Source organism: Gasterosteus aculeatus, chromosome 1 (assembly GCF_964276395.1).
Source record: "Gasterosteus aculeatus chromosome 1, fGasAcu3.hap1.1, whole genome shotgun sequence".
In the NCBI taxonomy this organism is placed as follows: domain Eukaryota; kingdom Metazoa; phylum Chordata; class Actinopteri; order Perciformes; family Gasterosteidae; genus Gasterosteus; species Gasterosteus aculeatus.
In genome coordinates, this window is record NC_135688.1 from 7,992,853 (window position 1) to 8,001,353 (window position 8,501).

Genomic DNA, 8,501 nt, shown 5'->3' on the forward strand with positions numbered 1-8,501 from the left:
AAAAAAACTTTAAATATGACCCCCCCCCCCCCCAGTATAAGTAGACTGCCGCTTTAGCCGGGCTACTTTTATTTTCCCACTGTGAAAGAAGAATCTTTCTTCATCTGTGCACATGTGTGTTGGTGTGGCCCTCTTTTAACCATTTGTTGGAAGCCATTAAACACTTCACAAATCGTCTCTGGAGTGACTGAGACGGGGGAGGGGGGGGGAGAAAGTCTGGTAGGGGGCAGTACTGTAGAAAGTCCTGAAGGAGAAGAGGGTGGGATTGAGAATGGACAAGAGGGGAAATGAGATGTGGAGAATGAAGAGCCTCTGCAGGAGGCTGGAGGCAATTGAAAGGTAGAAAAGAGAAGTTTATTAGGAGGTGGGAGGGGAGGAGGGGGAGGGGGGCAGAGAGGAAGCGGTGTAGGGCAAGGGAAGGATGAAGGAAGTGAGAAAAGTTTCCTAGATAAATGTAAGAATTATAAATCGAGGGGGAAGCGGAGGCCGGCTGGGTGGAACTGAGGGGCGAGGGCGAGAGGTCAGCGGCGGCGGTTCTGTGCGGCTTCGCTCCACTTCCTCCGGCTCTTCTCTGCATCACAATATCAACAATACCCTCACAAAGAGCAGGGTGGAGGAGGAGGGTTCAGGAGCTAGAAGAAAGAGAGGAGGTGTTGGGGGGGTTGGCCATTAAAAGCTAGAATTGAGTAACTGAAGGCTTCTGTAGCGTGAGAAGTTGTCGGAGACTATTGATCTTTTAGGACCAAATGTCGTTTAAAGTCATTGTTGAACCCTGTCGATTCTTGTAGTGCCAAAATTCGTTTGGGGCCAAAAATAATGTAAATTCAGTAGTTAATTGATCGATAAATGCAGCTGCACAGCCTCCTTGTGTCTGAATGGAGCAGACTGTACAAGTGTTGGTCGGCTACATGAGAGTTTCTTAACGCAACAACGGCATTGATAGTTATTCATTCATGTAATCATGTGTATTAACTAGCAGTTGTCTAGATGAACAAGCGCTCGTGTTGTCATCGTTAGAATATTAGAATTTATCACGACTAACATCAGTAGTCAGCTGATCAGTAAGAAGTGGGAGCTTTGTTGTTTTAATGCCAAAGCGCGTCCACATGACCAATACTGACCAGCCTTTCCACATCTTTCCTTTGGATTTTATCCGTGTGTGTATATTTTATCTGCAGAATAAAAATACATAGATGCCACCCGTCTTCCTCCTCTCAAATTGTCCCATCACTTCTTTGTCTCGCAACTTGTCCCGCAGTTTTCTGTAGTACTCCACTATTACCCCCTCCCATTCGACTTCCTTCACCCATGCAGACCAGTCGAAGAGGGAGATTCTCTGTCTCACACACACAAACAAACTTTGTCTCTCGGGGCCATATGTTGACCTGTGGTGGACCTGAATGCAACCATCTGCCTGCCTGTGTCCCACTGGGCAAGAGTGTGGGAGAAGTCGATCACACACACACACACAATACAAGCACACACATGCCTATAACCCCTTCAGCCTCTAATCACTCCAAGAGAGCCGGCACATCTCATGTGAACAGTGACGGCTCTTGTGTGCATGACACGGAGTCCCGGAGGTTCGACCATGCGAGTGCATCTACCGTCCTGTTTGGGGGGTTTTGAGGGACATTTTTGAAAAGTTGGAAGAATAAAAAAAGTGTACCAACCTGATTAATCATCAAGTGATGATGAAATACCTTATTAGTTTGACGTCCATGGAACATGGTTCACAGAGAGAAATTAAGGTCATTGAGACCACACGTTGTTTCTATAAAGCGATCAGTTTCATATATTTCTGAGGACCAATCGAGTTATGTGGATGAGGCCTGTTGCCCACCATAGCAACAGAAGATTAAAGTATGAGGGGACGGAATTGATAGAGAGGAGATGAGGGACGAATGATGGATTCAGAGGAGGCAGTGAGGGAGAAGGGAAACGGGTGGGAGGCCGGGGTTGAACAGATTAAACCCTAAACAAAAGACTTCTTATCTCCACATGAAATCTCGATGGCATGACCACACACACACACACACGCCTCGCTATCTACAGCCGACTGGTTGACCAGTATCGGTAACTTTGCATCAATGGATTATTGCAGTTCCACCTCTTTATTTAGTGCAATCACAGGAACAGGCCGGTATTGTCCAAACCACTAGTTTGCTTGGGAGCGGCGGCTGCGTCACACAGCAACTAATGATTTTCCTGCTAATGGAATTTGATCTGGAAACATTTCACTCTTTCATTGCGCAACTTGCGGAAGAAAAGTTCTTTGATTATAAACGGCACGCTTTCGCAAATAATTATAAGTAACCTTATCTATGATTCCTTCTCTGTGAAAATCAGGCCGTATGTGGAGAGATATATTTTTTAAATAGGTGGAACGTCTGAAAACCCCGAGCAAGACACCATTGATTAATGGATCTAAACGGATATAAACATTGACATTGTGTGTACACTAAAGTGACACTGGGGAACTACAATGAAAATCATAACCGACGGTTGACTGGTTTCCTGCTTGCTTCCTTCCTCCTTTACAAACGTAATAACATTTCTGCACATATTACAACGGATGTGTCACACACGTCTACTTGTGTAAGTGTAACCCCATTAAGTAGATTAAGGAAAACAAACTTAAAAAAAAATCCCCAAACTTTATTTCCAGTACAAAATAGCAAAAAGAAAAAAGAGAAACCAAATATATTAAACTTGATACAAGCATCACCAACTCAAAGTCCTCTATAAATATGTTAAAATAAATTAAAGAAATTAATTTACTAAAGATCACCTTTAACACTAAACAGGCCTTAAACTTGTTGATGAAAGGCAATTTTAAATAGACCATAAACAGCACAGCGTCTGTTCTTCTAACCAACTATGCATTAACACACAAGTAACATATCTAGAACACTAAGCACACATACCATAACCCTACAGAATGCTGGATCGAGCTCAGTGAGGCAACAGACCCGGGCACAAAGTTCACATCCATGTGACCAGGAACGCTACACATTCTTAACAGTACAAAGCCAGAACAGGGAAATTAATATTGACGCAGAGTAGAAACATGGTGTGCAGAGTCACAAAAAAAAAAGGAATATTTATCAAAAATGTAACACCAATGCGGTCTTTGGACAAAAGAGGGAGGGGGAGGGTCATGGGAATGTTGTGTTTAAGATAATCTAAAATACATATTAGCACCACAAAGTATTTAGGAAAAATGCCAGAGGTAAAACCGGACGTGAACGATTTACATGACTTGATTAAAATTTCCTTCTATGCCAAATACCATTTTCAGTTTATCCAAAATAAGATGCTAAATAATGTGACGGCATCTCATTCTCTGTGTGTGTCCATCTTTGACTCACCATACTGATTGATATCCTGTAATGCCGTCACTTGTGCGACCACATTTCACATTTCAGAGGCAAACAAACAGCCATGCCCGGCTTTTCCAGTTGGCAACTCATGCCGTCACGGACAGGTCATGGACATGTCACGGACATGGGATGGACACGGGATTTGACAAAGTACGGCCACTTGGCTTTCTCGTTAAGCTCAAACTGAACCCCCCCTCCCCCCTCCCTCCGTCCCCCCGTATGGCATGTTACGTTAAGGCCACTTGACATTTTACGGTTGGCAGTTTATCAATAATGCACAAGACACAAAAGAACACTTGTAGTCATCTTAACAACAAGGAAACTTGAACTCTAGCTTATTCGAATAAATTAAGAGACCTGCGTCCAATCCACACATCTCTCTGAACGAACTACAAATATTGTTTCAACACACGACCTGGTAAATAATGCAACAGGCACTTCAGTTGTTTAAAAACTTAACATTCGGGTTAAAGGCCAGTGATCTAAACATAACCTCAGAGGAAAAACAACAATACTGGGTATTAACATAGTGTTTCTGTGCGATCATAATCAAAACGTTTGAGATACAAATATGTATTTGGCTTGGTCACACTTTTTTTTATCACGTAGAAGTTGGTAAAACGTAATAGAAATGGTGCTGTTGGACTGGCCCAATTACACTGGGGCTACAATAGCTTTGTCGCAATGTACCATCTTAATTTGGATTTTTGGTTAAGAATCATTTGCCTGCAACACTCTTAACTTCCGTCTTGACCTAAACTCTGTTTTGGTGGCAACAGACATTTCAGGTGCTGCATTGTCGCTTCCCTTACGCATGTGAAAGTGAGATATAAACCACATAACTCGAACAGGCAAATCTCTCTCTGCTTTCTGATTCAGTCAATAAGTCTTATCTTTCGGTTTCCTTTGACGCCTCACAGGAGAACATTGGCGTGTCAGTGCAGCAGCAGTGTGTGTGTATGCGCATGTATATGGCTCTAGTGTGCGAGCATCGTGCGTGCTTGAATCTGAATAAATGCGCGTTCAGCATATATTACGTAGACTAGTCGGGGCCTGCAGGTGAGTGTCCGAAAATATATAATATATATATATATCGAAATGCATGTTTGTGTTAACAGCACACTGAGGCCTAAAGGCAGAAGCCAGCAGCATCCTCAGGAACAGAGAGCTGACTGAACACAGCCAGACGTCTGCCGTTGGCCTCGTTGATGCCTCCGCAGGATTCAGAGCCACTGAGCGAGCTGGCAGAGCTGCTTCCATCCGGGTCCTGGTCAGACAGAGAGGTGTAGGACAGGGACCGTGCGCCCAGCGGCCCCGGAAACACCCCGACGGCGTTGGGGCTCTGCCTCAAGGAAGGGGACGCCGTCGGAGACAGACCACTCGGAGAACAGCCGGAGTCCGGTGAGGGCAGGAATGGAGACCGGGGATCCGCTGCGGTGGCCTGGCCCATGGGGGGCTGGTACTGGTGCGCGGGGGAGGCCTCAAAGGCAGAGTCCATCTCCAGGAAGGCATGAGAAAGGAGATCGGTAATATCCGCGCAGGAGGGAAGCGAGGCCGACGGAGCGTGCGGGAAGGCAGCAGTGGCAGGGGGGCGGGCGGGAAGGGGAGGCTGAAGGGCTGGCTGGGGGGCAGAGGGAAACCCGGCGAAGCTGAAGCTGTGCCGGACAAGAGGTGGTCTGTGCGAGCGGAAGGAGGGAGGTGGCTGCTGGGGAACGCTTGAGGAAAACGATGAGGAAGAGGAGGAGGAGCGGGAGAGGGAAGGTTTCATTTCCTCCTCGTTGTTGTGGACAAAGTGGCAGCGGATCCCGTAGGGGCAGAAGCCGATGGTGTGAAACGTACGGCACGGCTCCGTCTTGTACTTCGGGTGTCTGTTTTGATCCCGCAGCTCATCCAGCCCGTGGGCAAACTGACACTTGCCACCGTACTTGCACAGGCCGCTCTCCGAGAAAGATCGACACAGTTCAGTCTTGTAGCGTGAAGAGGAAACGGATGAGGTGGAAGAGGAGCTGGAGTTCAGCGCAGCGGGGCTGATGTCACTTTGGGAGAGCGTCAGGTCAGTCGCCGGCCAGCCGAGACTCGCTGCCGCGGTGCTGCTGGTCTCGACCATGCTCAGGGAGCGCTGGTGAAGGAAGCCCGACTTTCCCCACTGGCTGGAATTATTGAGCTGGGTGGGCAGAGGGATTTCTGGACCCTCCCCCCATTGGCTGGAGGACAGAAATACACCCTCTGAAGGATCAGCGGGGAGGCAGGAGAGAGACGATAGGGGAAACGACGCGCTGCTACGTGGCTGACCGATGCAGCCTGGTGTTCTCATTGCCAGACTGAGGGATGGTGGCGGCAGGTTCTGCTCCCTCAAGTCAAGATTCAGTAACTGCTGTAAAAAGAAACAGAAAAAACAGACATTAGCAAATAGATTTTTCAAATAATATTGTGTAATGGGTTGCTTTTTTAAAACCCATGTGTCTTTATCGAGCAAAGACTTGCATACACTGACATTTGTTGACATTTCCCTTAAGAACTACGGAAAAATGAAGGAACATTTGCTGTGATCCGGATTAAACTTTTTAGGATTGTAGTAGTTTCCATGTTGAACACTACGGGAGTTCAATTTTTTCTCCCCTAAATTTACTCAACTCTCCATTTTTACAAAATGTATCAAGTTAAAAGATATTGCAGGATTCAAATGCACAACCAATCTTTTCACCCCATCCCTAATCTTCTCAACGTTGTTTGCATATTACTGAGATTTTTAAATGTCCAACTAAATAAATGCATCTACCGTGATAACTGTATTGAATGATGGTCATCAACATTGGCATACAAGTTATGCATGAAATCAAACTTGTTTACAAACTCCTGAAATCCCTTTATTGCCACGCAATACAGATACTAGAAAGTCGGTGACTTTGTCACAGGATTGCATCTAAATCGGTTTGACATAACTTTGTCTAAAACGAATTTCCTCCAAGAGGCCGACGTGCTACACAAGCAGACGTGGATGACCGAGACCTGTTGTTTGTGGTGTGGTCACTACAAAATGGTGAAACACAGTTAATGTGATTAGTGGCTAACAGGAAGTCCCTTTCAAACATGACAATATCCACAAAAAACATGATAAAATCTAGCCACGCTCTTTCCTTCCTTTAACTTATCCACACTAGCGTGTAGAAAGACGAGGGGGGGTGAACTTTGGCCTCGTACACGATCTTACATATTTTCTCGTGATGAAAACAAGCCCGGACAGGATGCAACTAACGTTAGTGGCGTTGCTACGAAGTAAGAGTCACAGTCAAACGTAAAACACAACGTCAGTAGTTCGTACCGCGGCTTGCTTTTCTACTTACTAGCAGCCAGAGACTCGAGCGGCGTTTAATGACAACTTTTAGCTTTACTTTACTCGTCGTCGGGAGCGGAAAGTCGCCGCGAGGTTGTTTAACGGTTGCTCTGACGTCACATGTCGCCGTTAATGCTCCACGCAGGTTGCACCAACGGCGGTGAAAACTAACGTTAGCGTTAACCGGGTCCCCTGGGCTCTGTGGTGTGACTTGCATTTAAAAAAATCGTCGGTTGGCGAACGGTTTAACGGGCCCATGTTGCGACGACGAGTCGCTACAACGAGTTTTCAACGACGCCTCCGCGACGTGACAAGTTAGCGTCTAGTCCGGGGAAAGTTCACTTTCTGAACACAAAAAAAGAAAAAGAAAACGTCATGCCACCGATTCGCAATAAAGTTAAAGAACAACAACGACTTCCGCTAAACCACACGTTCGAAAGACGGAAGAGAGCGAACCAACAGCCTGCAGTTAGCCGCGGAGGCAGCTAAGCTAACGTTAACACCCCGTGACCTAGCCAACTTTTCCTCCGCTCAACTTTTCTTTACGCTTCGCTTTTTTTTACCTTGCACATCATCTCTTCCAAGTCCGTGAACTGGTCGAGGGGGAAAGATGGCATTTCGCAGAGTTGTCAGAAGTTTTTTTTTTGTCCGTCCAATCTCGTCGTCGGCCCCCCCAACCCGCGGTGATAGACGTGGGCGATCCGCTTGGCATGAGTTTGTTGGAAGTTTCTGGTTGAGTGTGCGGTGCTGAACGAGCCCAAGACTCAGACCACGTGGGGATTTAAAACCTAACATTGCTGTAAGCCCCGCCCACTCCCCCCGTCAGTCAGACACAACAGTCCACGACGGCACCGCTCGGAAACTGTTGTTTTATATTTTCTGTTTTGAGTTCCTCCCATATGTGTACACATAAATAGTTTGTATTCGAGGTTATGTTGTAATTATGTTAAAGCATTTAAGATGTGTGGTTTTAGTCAGTGGGGACAGAGAGGGCACACCGGTAGTGGCTCTAAAGGACTAGAGAAAAGTTGTAACCCCAAAAAAGGGGGGGGGGGGGGGGGGGGCTCGAGAAATAGAAAAGAAGATAAACTCCCAACAAGAAAAGATAGCCACAAGGTCAAAAACAGAACTAAACCGGAGTAACACATGGGTAGAACAGGCCATATGGAGAGAGCTGAGCCCTTTGAGACACAGAGGGGGGTCAGAAGTGTTTGATTTCAAAGGGAAAAGTGTGAAAAATGCCACTGCAGACCAGAGGCATTGGGAATATTCGACTAGTCCTGAAACACTAGTACACACACACTCACACACACACACGTTTGCAAAGGGGGAAACAAACTACAATTGTTGTTTCCTTAAAGGCAAACTTTAAAGTAATCACACCCAGTGCTTCTTGAGGGCTTGATTCCCTCCGGGTAACTTCTTCAACTGGGAGTGCACGCATGTGCGGTTAGAATAAAAACACCATCTTTATTAGATATGACAGTGTTCACTTTATGGTGGGATATATTCTTATGCAAGCCCTTGTCAGAGTAGAAGAGAAGAAAACAAATATCAGAAATTGGTCAAAAAGGGTGTGGTACATTAATCAAAGGTGAATAGAAATGCCCAAAGTACAAAAGTCCTGACAAACCCCTTTCAGAAAGATAAGTTCAGCCGTGCACAAAGGCTGCCGAAAAGCTTTGTTTGGGTCCAAACAAGTGGTCACCATTAAATGTGCGTGTTTGTATACATGCTTTTGTGTGTTTAACGGATGGTGTTGACACCCCCCTCCCCCCCAGAGC

The 8,501-nt window shown here is 46.1% G+C and overlaps 1 protein-coding gene across 3 annotated transcripts; it reads right to left on the minus strand.

The window, feature by feature from the left end:
- Positions 1-2,637: 2,637 nt before the first annotated feature.
- On the minus strand, positions 2,638-7,530 carry LOC120823691 (mRNA decay activator protein ZFP36L1). Of its 3 annotated transcripts, none has more exons than XM_040183911.2 (2): positions 7,281-7,530; positions 2,638-5,757 (listed from the first exon to the last, which is right to left on the minus strand). In XM_040183911.2, exons 1-2 carry the CDS (start codon positions 7,332-7,334, stop codon positions 4,513-4,515), a joined length of 1,299 nt encoding a protein of 432 aa, XP_040039845.1. In that variant the 5' UTR covers positions 7,335-7,530; the 3' UTR covers positions 2,638-4,512. The 3 variants fall into 3 exon arrangements, with proteins under 3 accessions (XP_040039845.1, XP_040039854.1, XP_040039837.1); XM_040183920.2 differs by having other exon boundaries at positions 2,638-5,754; positions 7,281-7,518; XM_040183903.2 differs by lacking the exon at positions 7,281-7,530 and adding an exon at positions 6,728-7,226.
- Positions 7,531-8,501: the final 971 nt, after the last annotated feature.